This window comes from Pezoporus wallicus, unplaced genomic scaffold, assembly GCF_028554395.1.
Source record: "Pezoporus wallicus isolate ANWC-B61680 ecotype Strahan unplaced genomic scaffold, APGP_CSIRO_Pwel_v1 contig_12500, whole genome shotgun sequence".
Taxonomy (NCBI): domain Eukaryota; kingdom Metazoa; phylum Chordata; class Aves; order Psittaciformes; family Psittacidae; genus Pezoporus; species Pezoporus wallicus.
In genome coordinates, this window is record NW_026642777.1 from 15,498 (window position 1) to 31,414 (window position 15,917).

At 66.6% G+C, this 15,917-nt stretch overlaps 2 protein-coding genes across 2 annotated transcripts; one reads left to right on the forward strand and one right to left on the reverse strand.

Moving 5' to 3' along the window:
- Nucleotides 1–2,467: 2,467 nt before the first annotated feature.
- On the forward strand, nt 2,468–9,407 carry MYLK2 (myosin light chain kinase 2). The gene is made up of 12 exons (XM_057432247.1): nt 2,468–2,624; nt 3,398–4,992; nt 5,114–5,400; nt 6,195–6,300; nt 6,511–6,604; nt 6,772–6,881; nt 7,277–7,418; nt 7,553–7,623; nt 7,835–7,963; nt 8,195–8,347; nt 8,677–8,809; nt 9,298–9,407. The coding sequence occupies exons 2-12, from the start codon at nt 3,455–3,457 to the stop codon at nt 9,376–9,378; spliced, it is 2,844 nt and encodes a 947-aa protein (XP_057288230.1). The 5' UTR covers nt 2,468–2,624; nt 3,398–3,454; the 3' UTR covers nt 9,379–9,407.
- Nucleotides 9,408–13,933: 4,526 nt separating this feature from the next.
- On the reverse strand, nt 13,934–15,663 carry FOXS1 (forkhead box S1). Its single transcript, XM_057432249.1, has one exon. The coding sequence runs from the start codon at nt 15,299–15,301 to the stop codon at nt 13,973–13,975; it is 1,329 nt and encodes a 442-aa protein (XP_057288232.1). The 5' UTR covers nt 15,302–15,663; the 3' UTR covers nt 13,934–13,972.
- Nucleotides 15,664–15,917: the final 254 nt, after the last annotated feature.

Consider the following 15,917-nt stretch of genomic DNA (forward strand, 5'->3'; position numbering starts at 1 on the left):
GCCGGGGAAGTCCTTGGTGCTGAGGGCAGCGGCGCGGTGCCGCTCCGCTGCCCCGGGGCCGGGCTTGGCTGGGCTCCGAGCGCCGCGGCCGGGGCTCCGGTGGGTGCTGCTCTCGATTTAGCCGGGTGTTGGGTTTCCCGGGGCCGGGTGCGCTCGAAGCTCCCCGCAGTGCGAGCAGAAAGGTTAAAGAGCGCTGCTGGGTTGTGGCAACCCCGTCGCTAGGGAGCCGCGGGCTTGATGCTGCGCCAGGGCGGCCGGGACGGGCTGGGTGCCAGCGGCAGCCAACGGGGGACTCTGGCTGAAGCTCGTGAATGGGGAGGGCAAAGAGCCCGGCCCCGTTCTGAGAAGCCCCGGTGGTGGCTGGGTTTGGCCCTGGGCTCTGCAGAGCGCTGCAGCACCGGTGCTGTGCGCTGCGGTGAGCGAGGTTTGATGGACCAAGGCGTCCGAAATCCCGGTGTGCAGCAGCTCCTGCCCTTCGCTGCACATCCGTCTTTGGGGATGGTTTTCGGCTTGTTTCTCTCTACCCACCAATGGGTTTCATCTCGTAACAGCAGGACGCTCATCCTTCATGCGTGTACCCTTCAAAGAGCCATTCCTATGGCTCCCCAGTACGCTGCATCTGCTCTTGCTTTGCTTCCTCCCCTTGTCCCAAGGCTTCGCACCCAGATGCCAGCCCTGGTGTGTGCGTAAGGCTGCAGGTGCCCTGGGAAGGCTGGTGGCTTCCAGGCAGGTCCTGCTCTCCTTGGGGGATTTTATCCCAGCTCCTGCTGAGTGGATGTGCTCCTTCCGCCCAGGATTAGCTGGGGGAGTGTGGAGCAGTGGCAGCGTTTGCCTTGAGTGACATTGGTGGCCTCCAGGTGCCTGGCAGCTCTGGGAAAGGTGATTCCAAACTGTATGCTGGCGATGACAGTCAGTGGGCAGAGGCCCCGAGCATGGCGTTAGCCGGTCATTCCCCTGGCATTCCCTGTGGTGGCCAAGCTGGGGGGGGCTCCTGCTTGCCACTGGAGCAGTGCCTGTGCTGGGAACAGGCACTGCGGGCGCTGCCATCCCTGAGTGCTGCAGGTGCTGGTGATGCTCCAGCCTCTGCATGTGCACAATTGCATTGGTGCTGCTGGTTGGAGCCGTGAGCCTGCTCGCTGCTGCTTCCCATCACATTCCAGGTTCTGTCCCTGGTCTCAGGAAGAAGGAGGCTCGTTACCCCCAGTGTGGAGCTGGGCTCCTTGAAGCAGCAAATCTGAGCTGTGAGGGCTGGAATAGGGGAGCCCAATGTCTGCACCACTCTTAGGATGCTGCCACCGCCTGTGGTGGTGGCCACGCACGAGTCCCAAGGGGGGAGCAGATGGGCTCAGGGTCTGGCAGGACTTGAGCTCCATGTGGCTGCGGGACAGAGAGCTCTGGAGGAGCCCCCAGTAATTCCAGCCTCCCTGGGGGCACCGGGAGCTGCTTTCGCTGCTTTGTCACCATCCCTGAGCCCCGGCCTCCCTGTCCCCTCCAAGGGGAGCACCATTGCAGTGAGGGGCTGAGCCCTTGCTGCTGCAGCCGTTCCTGCTGCCCTGACATTGATAGACGAGGTCCTGGGTTTTTAATAGTGGGTATCACTGGAGAGCTTCCCCTTGCAGCACTGGGTCCGGTTACCAGGGGTTCCTCCTGCACCCCCTGCATGCCTCCACCCCAGCAGCAGGCAGCTGCCGGCATGCCCTTGTGAGCAAGGGTTTCCTCACCTTAAGGATCCAAGGCTTAAATTGGGCTCTGCTGAGTGGGGAACCTGGGGTAGCCCTTGGACTCCACCAGCTTCAGCGCCCTCCGTGGCCATGGCCCTGCCTTTGCCCAGCTTTATTTGTGGCCACTGCAGCCCGGGCATGGGGTAACCCATGGTGCCCCCTCCCCAGGGGTTTTCCATGCCCGGTTTCTGCACTGCCAGACCATACCCTGGGGTGCAGCAGCACCTTCAGCTGGGGCTGGTGATGCCTGATCCCTTCAGGAGCCCCCGCTCCTTTGTTTCTTCTCCTAATCCCCAAAACTCTTCATTCTGCAGGAAATCAGTGTCTTTCAGGAGGTTCCAGAGGATGCTGCCACTGGCGAGTGCCCAGTTCCCAACTGCTGTCAGTTCTGCTCCAGGGACCTGTGGCCATGCCCTTGGGTGCCACATTGTGCTCCTGGAGCTGCCTTCCCAAAGGGCTGATGCCCGACGGGACCGAGCTGGCCACAGCTCATTGCCCGGGGGGCAGCGCTGTCAATGCTCGCTCCCAGCTGCCATCCCCAGGGGTGGGCAGTGGCCACCTTGTGGAAGCCCTTGGCTGCTTGGGCTGTGTCCGTCCCAGCCGGGCCACCCCAGGGGATGTCGCGGGGCGCTGCGGGGCCGGTGCCTGCCCGCCCGGGGGTGCTGTGCGGGGCCGCCCCCCGCAGCGAGGCCGCGCATCCCGGCCCGCGGGGCAGGGCCGTGTCCTTTGAACGGGCTCCAGCGCGACAGGTGCTGGGAAAGGGCCGGCTCCCGCTGCTGTAACGGATCCTCCTCTGCCCGCGCTAATCCGGCTCCGTTACACCCGGCATAGAAGAGGCTGCTCCCTCCCGGCGCTGCCACAGTGCGGATGCTGCCGTCCTGACCGCCCTCTGCACCGGCACAGGTAAAAGGGCCGGGAGGGGTCCCTGGGGCACGGGAGCCCCCAGCCAGGGAGGAAAGGCTCCATCCCCGCTCTGAGCTGTGGGTCTGCTCCGCCAGAGACAGCTCTGCTTTAGCTCCTGTCCCTGTCAGACCAACGAGTGCCTCCCCTCTTCCTGCGGTCGCTGGTGGGCTTGTCCTGGGTCTGTGCTGGTCTCCGAGTGGTTGCACAGGCAGCGCAGGGGGTGTTTTGGGGCAAGGTGATGGGGGTGGCAGCGCAGGGAGAGCAGCGGAGCCCGGGACAGAGCTTGGATTTGGGGATCGGGTGCTGGTTTGGAGGCAATTGGTTGGCATCAACAGGTCCCCTTGGTGGGGAGGGCACAGAAAGAAGCTGTGGTCACCACCGGGCAGGGCTGAGCCATTGGGGTGGGCAGTGCCAGGGATGCCCACCCCGCCTGCTGCCCACCCCGCAGCCGCTCTCTCCTACCCCTCCGTCGAGGGACGTGGCCCTAATCCGGCACCATGGCTGCCCCGCGGCGGCTGTTTGCGCTCCGGAGGCTCCGTGGCAGCGACAGGTGCCGGTATCGGGCCCCCGGTCAGATATCGGGGCACAATGGGGCCGTGCAGGGACCTGCGGCCACAGGGGGACACCAGCCTTGTGCCACCGCCTTGTGGCACGGTCCCTGGCTCGGTGGCCTCTGCTTGCCCCTGTTCTGAGGGAGCAAAGCCGCTGCCCGGGTCCCGCCGCGCCCCTCTGCAGGTCCACGGAGCCCTGAGCTCCCGTCGTCTCTCCCGCAGGATCCTCGCTGAGCCAGGAGCACCCCAGGGCAGCCGCCTCCTGCCCGGAGCATCCCCATGGAGCAGGGCGGTGGGGCAGGCAGCGAGCCCGGGGCTGGGGGCACAGCTCCCCCCGAAGCAGAGGGCACTGCAGCCCCAGCGGCCCCCCAGGCTGCCCAGCCCCAAGGGGGTATGGAGACGTCTGCCACCGAGGTGCAGGATGGAGGGAAGGGCAAGCCCGGGCAGGAGAAGGCTCCGGCTGCTGCTGTGGCACAGGATGGAGGGAAGGGAGAGCATAGGCAGGAGAAGGCAGCAGGAGAGGCGGGAGGAGGGAAGGCAGGGCCAGCCCCACCTGCTCCAGAGCCCCAGGATGGAAAGAAGGCAGAGCTGGCAGAGGGAGCTTCAGCTGAGCAACACGATGGAGGGGAAGCAGCACCTACAGAGAAGGTGCTGGATGCTGCCAAGGCCCAGGATGGAGGGAAGAATGAGCCAGGGAAGGAGAAGGCTCCGGCTGCCGTAAAGCCTGAAGGAGGGCAGGCACCATCCATAGAGGAGAAGGCTCCGGCTGCTGCTAAGGCTGAGGATGGAGGGAAGGATGAGCCCAGGGAGGAGAAGGCTCCGGCTGCAGGCAAGCCCAAAGGAGAGCAAGCAGAGCCCACAGAGGGGAAGGGCCTGGCTGGAGCAGAGGCTCAGGATAGAGGGAAGGATGAGCCCACGAAGGAGCAAGCTCCTGGTGGGTTAGAGCCTGAGGGTGGTGGGAAAGCAGAGCCCATGGAGGAGAAGGTTCCAGCTGCAGCTGAGGCTGAAGAAGAGAAGGCAAAACCCACCAAGGAGGCAGCCTTGGCTGCAGCACAGGCTCAGGATGGGGGGAAAGAATCTGCAAAGGAGAAACCCACATCTGGTGCCAAGGAGAAAGCTCCAGCTCCTGTGAAAGCCCAGGATGGAGGGAAGGCAGCAGCAAAGGCGGAGAAAACCCCAGCAGATAAAAAACCTGTGAAGGCTCCGGCTCCTGTCAAGGCTCAGGATGGAGAGAAACAAGTGGCAAAGGGAGAAAAAGCCTCAGCTGCAAAAGCAGCTCAAAAGAGTGACAAAGAACCTGCAAAGGAGAAAGCCACAGGTCCTGCAAAGAAGGCACCAGATGCTGCAAAGGCTCACGATGGAGAGAAGGCAGCAGCAAAGGCAAAGGAAACCCCAGCTGCAAAGAAGCCTCAAGATGGAAGCAAAGAGGAACCTGCAAAGGAGAAAGCCCCGGCTCCTGCAGAAGTGTCGGATGGAGGGAAGAAAGCTCCAAAGGTGGAAAAACCCCCAGCAGCATCGAAGGCTGAGGATGGAGGCAAGGAAGAGCCTGCCAAGGAGGAAGCCACGGCTCCAGCAAAGGAGGAGGCTCCGGCCGCCGTGAAGGCTCAGGATGGAGGGGCGAAAGCTGCAGAGGTGGAATCTCCCCCAGCTGCGGCAGAGGCCGGGGATGGAGGCGAGGAGCCCGCAGAGGCAGCGGCCCCGGGTGAAGGGGAGCAAGCAGCAAAGGCGGAGGAGACGGGCAAGCAGCAGGCGAGGGGCGCCGAGCCCCCGCGCCCGGCTCTGCTGCAGAGCCTGAGCTGCCCGGCCGCCTGCCAGAGGTACCCGCACCCTCCTGGGGTGGGTCCCGTCCCCCGCTGAGCCCCGGCTCCCTCCGGGCAGAGGCGCTGGGCTCGGGGCGCTGCGGGCTCGGCTCTGCTCATCTCCTGCTCCTGCTTCCAGGGACGAGCAGCCCTGGGCGGAGGGGCCGGCGATGGAGGTGATACTGGAGGAGACCACGGTGATGGAGCCGGCAGAGCCCGGCCCGGTCCCCTCAGCCCAGGGGGACCTGCAGCCCCCGCAGCAGCCCCCCGGCACCCCTCAGGAGAGGACATTGCCCAGTGCCACGGGGCAGGCCCCTGCGGAGCAGCCTGGCCCTGCGGGACAACCGTCCTCGACGGAGGCAGAGCCACCCCCGAGCCCCTACCTCACCCCCGACTTCGGGAAGGAAGATCCTTTCGAGATACTGGGTAAGGCTGTGGGGTGCCTGCCTTGTCCCCGCACCCCGGGACCCTCTGTGGGGCAGCAGCTGGGGGGTCCCAGCACCCTGCCTGCTGCCCACGCTGCCCTCCCATGCTGCCTGCTCATGCTCTTGGCTCGTCGCCTGCCCGGTGGCCTTCGAGCTCCTGTTGCACTGTAAACAGGGCTAAATGCGTCGTGTCCCCTCCCCGGGCTGCTCCGGCCTCAGCCTGGCACCGGGAGGAAGAGGAGCCCCGGGAGTGACAACCGCCGCCTGGCCGGTGGCAGGGGACAGCGTGTCCCCGTGTCCGGCAGCACCGCCCTTGCGGGGCCGCAGGGCCTGGGGGTGCCTTGGGGCTCCTGCCCTCGCCTGGGGAAGAGCCCAGGGCTGGGTGCTGGGGAGCCCTGGGCGAGTGGAGGGCTGGTGGCCCAGAGAGGGTGACAGGCAGCAGCGTGGCCTGGAGAGGGCGAGCGTGGCATGCGGGATGCTGAGGAGCGGGTGTGTAGCGGGGTGGGTACCATGCAGCTGGGTGCTGTGCGGCGGGGTGATGCTGGGGGCAGTGGTGAGGGTCCCCTCGGGGGATGCTCCATCCCCTGGTGCAGGAGGCAGCCAGAAGACCCCGATTTGCAGCGGGATACTCGGTACCTGGCCGCATCCTGCACCCAGAGGCTTGGCTGGGCAGTGCCACTGGGTGCTTCACTTCACCCGGCACCTGGATGTGTGTCCAGCCCAGGGCACCCTGGGATGCCCATCATAGGGGTCCGGGCCGTCCCCCTGCTCACCCCAACCCTCCTCTCTGGGCAGATGATGTCCCTCCGCCACCAGCGCCCTTCGCTCACCGCATCGTCACCCTGCGGTCTGCCAGCATCAGCTCCCAGTTCAACCTCAGCTCCAAGGAGATCCTGGGGGGGTAAGGAGGGGCCGGGGGAAGGTGAGGAGCACCCGGGACTCCCCCCAGCACTGCTCAAGCTGCTATCCTGCCTTAGGCAGTGGCTCTGGGTCAATGGGACTTTCCTTGTCCTGATGGATTGGTGCTTTAGGCAGAGTGGGTGCACAGGGCGGGGGTCTCCATCAGCCTGGGTGGCTGATGGTGATGGCATCACTTTCTATCCCCCCCCAGGGGCAAGTTTGGTGAAGTCCACACGTGCACAGAGAAGCAGACGGGGCTCAAGCTGGCGGCCAAAGTGATCCGGAAGCAGGGTGCCAAGGACAAGGTTTGAGCGATGGCAGAGCGGGGGCACCTCCTGGCCACGGTGCCACCCGCAAGTGGCATGGCCTAGGTGGTGGGTGCCAGTGTCACGCGTGGTGTGTCTGTGATGCTGCGGCACAGCCCGTCCCGGTGCCGGTGGCCAGGACTGACCCCCACGGGGCTCTTCTGCAGGAGATGGTGCTGCTGGAGATCGATGTGATGAACCAGCTGAACCACCGCAACCTCATCCAGCTCTATGATGCCATCGAGACGCCGCGGGAGATCATCCTCTTCATGGAGTTGTGAGTGCTGGGGCAGTGCTGTGAGCGGCCTGGTGCCTGGCTGAGGGGCACCACCATGGGGATGCTCCAGAGATGAAGCAGATGTGCTGGACCCTGACCGAGCAGAAGGGGTTGGCCCCAGGGAATGTCCCCCTCCTTGCCCGTCCCCTCTTGGGCACCTCCCTGGCTTACTCCAGGCTCAGAGGCAACCTCAGGCTCTGCCTGGCCAGGACAGCATCTCCCTCTCATGGCTGTGGTGAGGGTGGAGGTGACCCAGGTCTTTCCCATGCAGCTCTATGAACCCTGGGGAGCTGCGGTGTCCTCTCTCTCCACCAGCGTCCCCATGGAGGGGCTGGGTTAGGGTCCCCCTGGCATGCAAGGGCCCCCGGGTGACCCCGCTCTCTGTCCCCATGCAGTGTGGAGGGCGGTGAGCTCTTCGAGCGGATCATCGATGACGACTACCAGCTGACGGAGGTGGACTGCATGGTGTTCGTGCGGCAGATCTGTGAGGGCATCCGCTTCATGCACCACATGCGTGTCCTCCACCTCGACCTCAAGGTGTGAGGCTGGGTGCTGACAGCAGGGACACGGGGGGCAGTGGGTGGGTCAGCACAGGACCCCTGGGCTGCCAGATCCGTGCACTGGGGACACGTTCCCCCTTGGCAGTGGGGCAATGGCTTCTGTCCCCACAGCCTGAGAACATCCTCTGCGTCGCTGCCACTGGGCACATGGTGAAGATCATTGACTTTGGGCTGGCTCGAAGGTCAGCTCCATCCCTCCTCCTTGCCTCCCTCCCATCCTGCATCTCCGCAGCCCTTTAGGGTGCTGGGACCCCCAGGACCTGCTCTGGGCTGTGGTTTGGCCATGGCTGCCAGCCCTGGCTCTCCCTGGCTGGCACAGGAGGGCTGGGGAGGGCAGCGGTGCTTTGGGGGAGCAGCCCGTCCCCCTGCTGCTGACTCCCCTCCTGGATGCAGGTACAACCCCCAGGAGAAGCTGAAGGTGAACTTCGGCACCCCCGAATTCCTCTCCCCCGAGGTGGTCAACTACGAGCAGGTCTCCTACACCACGGACATGTGGAGCATGGGTGTCATCACCTACATGCTGTACGTCGGGGCTGCCGGTGCCACGCTGGGGAGCAGAGCTGTTCTGGCTCCTTAGTGGGGTGCTGGTGGGTGCTGGACGGGGAGATGGGCAAGGGCTGCAGGCAGGATATGGGGCCGGCAGCCACCCTGTGTGTGTGGCTGGGGCAGCCCTTGGCCAGGCTGGCTCATTTGGGGGCTCTGGGAGGTGCTGCAGCCTGGGGGGGTCTCACTCCTCACCCCCTGCACCCCCAGGCTCAGCGGCCTCTCCCCCTTCCTGGGTGACAATGACACCGAGACGCTCAACAACGTCCTGGCTGCCAACTGGTACTTTGACGAGGAGACCTTCGAGAGCGTCTCCAACGAGGCCAAGGACTTTGTTTCAAACCTCATCATCAAGGACAAGAGGTGTGGGGCTGGCAGCGGCCATGGGGGTCCTGGGGTGGCATCCAAGCTGTGTGCTCAGCCCCTGGGTACCACACACCGGCAGCATCTCCTGATGTCCTGTACCAACGGAGCCCCACGGTGCCCTGCCCTTGCTGTTGGCTGTCCCCAGCAGAGCCCCTTGTCCCTTTAAAGTGTCACTTGTCCCAAGCAGGATGTGCTGAACCCTCGGGGTCCTGCCCAGCCCCTCTGATCCCTGCTCCCACCCCTCCGGCTGGTTCATGGGGTTCTGGGGCTCCTGAGTGGCTGGAGAAGGGGCTGATCGGGGGTGATGCTTCTCCTCTCGCCCCCAGCGCCCGGATGAGCGCCAGCCAGTGCCTGGAGCATCCCTGGCTCAACAACCTGGCAGAAAAGGCCAAACGCTGCAACCGGCGGCTCAAGTCCCAAGTGCTGCTCAAGAAATACGTCATGAGGAGGCGTTGGAAGGTGCGGGGGGGACAGCCCGGGCAGGGGCAGTGGTGCTGGGGGGCTGCCAGCCTCCACCTGTGCTGGTGGGTGGTTTGGGGGACATGGATGGGTCTGTGTCGCTGCCTGATGCAAGGGCTGGGGACCCTGCTCATTGCAAGGGTTGGACCTTAGAAGGTCCCTTCCAACCCAGTTATTCTACGATTCTCTGACCTCCTAAGCTTGGAGAAAGGGCTCCCCAGCCCCAGGTCCCCTGTGTGGTTGCCCCCACGACGGGATCCCTGTCAGTGTTGGTCCCTTCACGGTCATCTCCCCTGAGCCCACCCCAAGAGCACCTTTTAGGGGCAGGAACAGCATCAGGACAGGGTAGGGGATGAGCCCCAGCATCAGCCATGTGCTCCTGTCCCATGCACTTCAGCTGTGCCTGGGTGGCTGCCCCCTTGTCCCCAGCCCCGGGTGCAGGGTTTGGCTCAGGATCCAGCGCTGCAGCCCCTGCTTCCCCTTCACAGAAAAACTTCATTGGGGTGTGCGCTGCCAACCGCTTCAAGAAGATCACCAGCTCGGGGTCACTGACGGCGCTGGGCATCTGAGCGAGGGCTCCGCGCTGAGCCGAGGCCAGCGAGGAACCGCTTCAGAGGGTCTCACGTCACTCTTGCTTCTGGACGGCAGCAGGACCCTGCTGGGGTCCTCACCTCCCACTGTGGGGCCAGGGGCTGGAGCTGCTCAGCCCTGTCCCTGCCCGTGCTGCTGCGAGATGATGCTCTGGATCCCATGTCACTGTGGCACATGCTGCATCCCTGCTCCGTGCCTCACACCACCGCCTCCATGGGTGCTGCTCCGCTGCGCTCCTGGGCCTGCACTTGCCTTGGCACCCAGTCCCTGTGGGACTCATCAGGGCTGCGACACCACCGGGCTCACCTGCACCCGCTGCTGCACTGAGCTCATCCCACCCCAGGGACCCGCTGCTGGGAATGCCTAAAGCATCCCTGCCCATCCCCATTGAGCCGATGCTCCTGAGTGGATTTCCTCGGACTGCGAGGCTGCTCCTGAGCGGTGGTTTCCGATCTCATCCCTGGCCTGGCTGCGCAGTGCCCAACCCACGGCATCTCTGCTCCGTTTGGGCTTCCTTCCTGTGGGTTTGGAGGAGAAAGGCTGGTCTGGCGTGAGCCCCAGGGCCTGAGCTGCTGTCCTGCTTTTGGACTGTGTGGTACTTGTTGCTGGCTGGGTTTAAACCACGGCAGCCGCCCTGCGCCCTCGCTGCTCCCTTGGACCCAAGGCTTGCCCACTCTGCCTGTAAATGCCGCAGCCCTGCGCTGCCTTCGCTGGCTCTGGACCCTGAGCCGCCCTTCCCAGCGCTGCGCTTTGGCGTGAGGACGCCGAGGGCAGGCGTGGACCCTCACCCCGGCGCTTTGGCACCGGAGCTGGGGCTGAGCCTGCTCCTCATCCTCCTCCTCCTCCTCCTCCTCCTCCTCCTCCTCCTCCCTGGCCGGCCACGCGTGCGGGCGCGGCGCTGGCCCCGAGCTGCGGCTCGCACAGGAAGGGAGGAAGCGGCGAGCGCTCTTCCAGCACCGTCCCCAGCTGGGAGGCAGCGAGGGAAGAAGGAGGCTTTGTGTTCCTGCTGCCCTCCCTGCCCTCCGGCTCTGCCAGCGGGGGAACAGCGCAACCTCTGCTTCCCCCGGCGCCACCGGATCAAGATGAGCGAGGAAATGCGGAGCAGCTGCACCGCGCTCCCCCGCTCCTGCGAGCACCGCTCCAGCCCGACCACCAACACAGCGGAACTGCCGGGCGGCCGCGAACGGGGCTCCCGGGACCGGCCGCGCTGCGGGAGCCGGCGCTGACCCCCGCTCCTCCGCCTCACCCCGGACCCGTTCCCCTCTGCCCGCGCCCGCGGGGCTCCCGAGTGCTGCTGCAGGATGAGCATCCCCAAGGCTTTGCAGCTCCCAGCCCTGCCCGTGCAGGGCTGGGGGCCGGTGGGGAGGGGTCCTGAGGTTCCTTTGCCCTCCAGCTTTGGCTTTTGCTGCGGCCAGGGCTGTGTGTTTGCTCCAGGGCTGCCTGTGCCCTCTGTGCCTGCTGGAAGAACCCTGGGGAGAGACCGGAGTGGCACCAGACCCCCAGCCCCACCGGGGGCTTTGGGCTCATCCCCATGGGGCAGGGGACACTTCTCGTGGGGTCCTACCTGGCTCTTGTCTTCTTGTAAATAAATGTACAGGTCTTCCCGCAGCCCCCCTCTGCCCCCCGCCTCCCTGGGACTTGGGGGGTCACTCCGGCCACCTCCCTGTGCCTCTGCTCACCAGTGCAGTCTGAGGGCTGCAGGTAACCGAGGAGGGGATGGGATGGGATGGGATGGGATGGGATGGGATGGGATGGGATGGGATGGGATGGGATGGGAAGGGGTGGGATGTCTTGGCCGCAGAGTAGAGGGGACAGAACGGGGCCCTGGCTGTGCAGAAGCGGTCTGAACACCGCAGGGTACTGGGGCAAGGGGATGGATGGGTGGTCGAAGGTGTCCTCACAGCTTCAGCATCTGCCCGTGTGGGGTGGGATGCCCAGGTAATGGCTGGTGTGGGGCAGGTGCCCCTGCCCCCGGGGGTGCAGCCAGCCCCGAAGCAGTTAAGGCCGCCGGGGCCCCCGGACGCTGCCTCCCGCTGCGGGCGTCCCTCCCAGGCGCTTCCTGCCGGCAGCCTTTGGCCGGTTCCTGTCGGTGACCACCCCGCGGGCCTGGAAGCCAGCGCGGCCCCATCTGGTTTGAGTTACGCTCCGCGGCGATGACGTCTCCTTCCTGTCTGGCCCCGGGGGCTGCAGGGCCCTGCCGTGGGGCGGCCCATGGCGCTCCCGGCCAGGCCCTCACCCACGGCTGCTCCGGGCATCCTGAGCTGCTTGAGGGGATCTGTTCCTGGACGTGGCACAGGGATGCAGAGGCACCAGCACATCCCAGTGCCCCAAACACAGGGTAAGGGACCCCCACCCCTACCACCCCAGCCACTTCTCCAGCCTCTCCTGCCCCGAGACCCCACAGGGGCACCCACTGTGCCTTTATCAGAGCCAGGAGAGGGGGGTTGTGGGCTGCTACCTGTGGAAGCAGCCGTAGCCCTATCCCATGCACCCAAATGAGGGGCAGAACGGGGATTGGGAGCCCCCAGAACCCGGGGGAAGGGACCCATTCCGCAGGGGTCAGTGGGCACAGTGATAGGGCTGATCCTGGTCCAGCAAAGGCTATAGCAACCAGTGCCATCCTTTGTATGGGGTCTTGGTCACCCCCACATACACCTGGCTCAGTCTGGGGTGTTTGCATGAGGGCCCACAGCATCCATCCTGCAGGCTTGAGCACTCGCACTCAGCCTTTTCCCACCCCTGCACCCATCCCCATGGCACCCACCCTGCCTGCACAAGCACCGGCTCCTGCAGGGAGGGAAGGGGAGCGGGCAGACCTCCAGCACCGGCACCACCGGCAGCAGGTTCAGTCTGTGACCAGGTGCAGCCCAGTCCCCATCCACGGCACGGCCCATGCTGGGAACGGGCGAGCGGGCCGGGGGCCAGGCCACCCACTGCGAGCAAGGGAGGAGCAGGGAGAGCCGGAGCCATGAACCGGGCTGGGTGTCGAGGTGGGGGAGCGCTAGGACTGCCCGTCCCCGGGGGCTGCAGCTCTCGGGGCAATGGGATGCTCCATGCGGTGCCGCGCTGCTCCCAGGGCAGGGACCCCATCCCCGTGTTCCCAGGCGCCGTGGGGAGCCGGGGCGGGCGCGGGGCCTGGCCACGCTGCGTGGGAACCAGACGGCCCCTGGGCACAGCCGCGGCCTCGCTTCCTCCGGCGCCCCCGGGGGAGCGCGCAGGAGGGGGCTGAGGTCAGCCGCGCTCGCCGCGCCGGAGCCGCCAGCATGATGTAGGCGCTCAAATATTGTTTTCCATTGGGGAAGGGAAAAACTAAAACGGGAGAAGAGAGAGGCCGGGGCTGAGCGGCGCGGCCCCCCCCTGCCCTGCCCGGGGCTGGGACGCAGCCATGGCCCCGCCGTCTGGGGGCTGATAACGGGGCTGACGCGGCCACAGTGCTCCCTGTCCCTGAGTGACGCAAGGGCTGTCCCTCGGTGTCAGCGCAGCCCCCGCAGGGACCCCCTGCATTGGCCAAACTGAGGTGCCGTTGGGCTTGAGGAGCCCCAGACCAGCTTCCCACATCAGCATGGGGTGCGCTCTTCAGCCCCGGCATCGTGCCTGCCTGAGGCTGCCGTGCCCTGGGGTCCTCTCTCCCAGTGTGGGGTGGGCAGGATGGGGGCATGGGCTCAGCACCCCACTTGGCAGCATCGCTCTGCCCCTATTCCAGCCCTGCAGGAGATGCTGCTCCAGTGGAAAGATGTTGGTGGCTGGGTGACAGCCTGCCCACCCGGTGCCCCCCAGCCCTCCCCGGTGCCCAGCCCGGTGCCGGCAGCGGTGACTCAGCCAGTGCCTCCTCACCAGCAGCCGCCCGGTGTGATTCAGATGGGAGGAATCTGCTTTCCCTGCCCGTTCCCACCGCAGCCCCTGGCACAGCCGGGCTCTAGGGGTGCCCTGGCCTCGGGGCATCTGCAGAGACCTGCTGGGACCCCAAGCGGACACCGGCACAGCCCTGAGCAGGGGCAAAGTGGGGCGGGAGCCCTGTCCCGACAGAGCAAAGCCCCATGCAGAGTGCCACCACTTCACCGGCATCTTTCTGGAGCCGTGTCCTGAGGCTGGTGCTGGTTGTGCCATGTGTGGCATATGGGAGAATCCAGGCGCTCTGAGTGGTCCCAGGCCCAGTGAGGCAGCAGCAGGGCTCCGTGGGGGCTCGTTCCTGCTGCAGCACATCCTCTTGCCCCTCATGGATGTGGTTCCCTCCTGCTACCCCAGGACAGGGCTTCTCATGCTCCTGGCTCCACGTTGGAGCAGGACCTTGTTCCCAGCATCTGCCAGGGACACAGGACCTGGATGCGGGTCCCTTGACCCAGGCCATGCCCTATCCCCCTGCTGCCTCACCGCATCCACCCAGAAATCCCCAATGGAGGGACCGGCGGAGATGAAGGCTGTGCCGGTGGCCTGGGGGACACGTGTGCCCCAGCCAGCGCCCAGGATGGGGCAGAGGGCCCCCAGCTCGCCCCTGCCCACCCCGAGCGGGGCACTGAGACCACAGAGGCAGCGTTGGGGAATGCGCTTTATTCGGTGCGGGGGGCCGGTCCCTCACTCGAAGAAGAACATGCCGGGTGTGCGGTAGAGGCAGGGGGGCAACCCCAGGGGGTACCCATTGCCCCCCTGCAGCGGGATCGCCCCCCCCGGCCCCCACGGCTCCTTCTGCTCACCCGCCCGTGGCCCCACGGCCCCGAAGGGCGCCTGTCGGGGGGCAGCGGGGGCCGGGGGTGCCGCGGCCAGGAGATGCTCCAGCGCGGTGCCGCAGGGCCGCTCCTTCACGCAGAAGCTCAGCGCCTGCACCCGGCACTGGTAGCTGCTGCCCAGCGCCTCGGGGCCCGAGCGGCCGAAGGAGCCGAAAACGGGCAGGGGGGGCTGCGCGTAGCCCTCCCCCTCCAAGAAGCAGGACGGGGGGGGCTTGCCCGTGCCCAGGAGGGGGCTGGGGAACGCGGGGGGCACCTGCCCGAAGGGTTGGCCTGGCCCCAGCCCCGGGGGGGCCGGTTCCTCACCCTCCAGCTGCCCCGGGGGGGTGCCTGGGGGGGCCGGCGAGTCCTGCTGGGGGTCCCTGTGCTGGACGGGCAGCAGGGCTGGCAGCAGCGCAGCGTGCGGCGCCGGGCGCTCGTACTGACCTGGCCGGGGCAGCTGCAGCGCGGCCGGGAGCCCCCCGAGGGCAGTGTCCTTGGGCAGGCGGCTCTCCGGGGGGGCGAGGAACGGCCCCTTGGGCTGCGGCGCATCCGGCAGGTACAGGCAGGGCTGCCTGGCCTTGGGGGGCTGCCCCCGCACACAGGGCTCGGGGCACCCCGGCACTCCGGCCCCCTCGGGCAGCGTGGTGGGGCTTGGCAGGCGCCCCGTGGCCACCGGTGAGGGGTAGCCCCCCTCTGCCTTCCCCTCCTCGGGCAGCGGGGCTGCGGGCGGCCCCCGTGCCCGCTGCTTCGGGGGCTTCCCGCGCCCCTCGTCCCCATCGGTGCCCGGTGCATCCCGGAGGCCTCTTTTCCTGGTGAAGCGCCGTCGACGCCGCAAGAAGCTGCCGTTCTCGAACATGTTGTAGCAGTCGGGGTCGAGCGTCCAGTAGTTGCCCTTGCCCGGCTTCTTGTCGTCGCGGGGCACCTTGACGAAGCACTCGTTGAGGGAGAGGTTGTGGCGGATGCTGTTCTGCCAGCCCTGCTTGTTCTCCCGGTAGAAGGTGAAGCGGCCCATGATGTAGCGGTAGATACCACTGAGGGTGATGCGCTTCTCGGGCACACTCTGAATGGCCATGGTGATGAGGGCGATGTAGCTATAGGGTGGTTTGGTGGCCTCGGCGCTGGGGAAGGGGCCTCCGGACGGCTCGGGGGCCGCTGGGCTGCGCAGCACCGTGTCGCCGACGGGGAGGTCCGGCTGCATCCTCCCGGCAGCCGCGGTGCTCCCGCTCTGCCGCCCGGCCCCGGCGCGGCCGTTAAAACCCGCTGGCGGCCCCTCCTCTCCCAGGGCGGAGCAGGGCTCCGGCGGCCAGCGCTGGTCCCTGCGGGCGGGCGGACGGGCGGACGGACGGATGCACTGCCAAGGCCTGCGGCCAGCAGCCGGCGGCCCCGGGGCTGGCACGACGCGGCCTCCCGGGGCAGAGATGGGCAGTATTGGCCTTGGCTGAGCCCCTGGTATGGTCCTCGGGTCCCCCAGCCTCTTTTCCCATGGGAAGTTCCCAAGACCTGGGTCTCATCCTGAGCTGCCCACATTGCGCAGCTGGGACCTGGACAGGGCTGATGGGGATGGGGCTGCTGATGGGGATGGGGCTGCTGCCCCCTGCCCACCCCAGAGCCTGTTTTCTCCCAGCCTGGGGCTGTGCCAGATGGTGTGCAGTGTGCTGGACCTCTGCTCTATGCCAGGTCCCCACACTGTGCTCCAGGTTACAGCACAGCCCCCACCTCCTTGGAGCCCTCTCACTCCATTCACCAGGGGAAACTGAGGCACGGGCACTGAGGACCTCTGAGACAGGCTCAGCAGAGCAGCTGATGAGCACCCC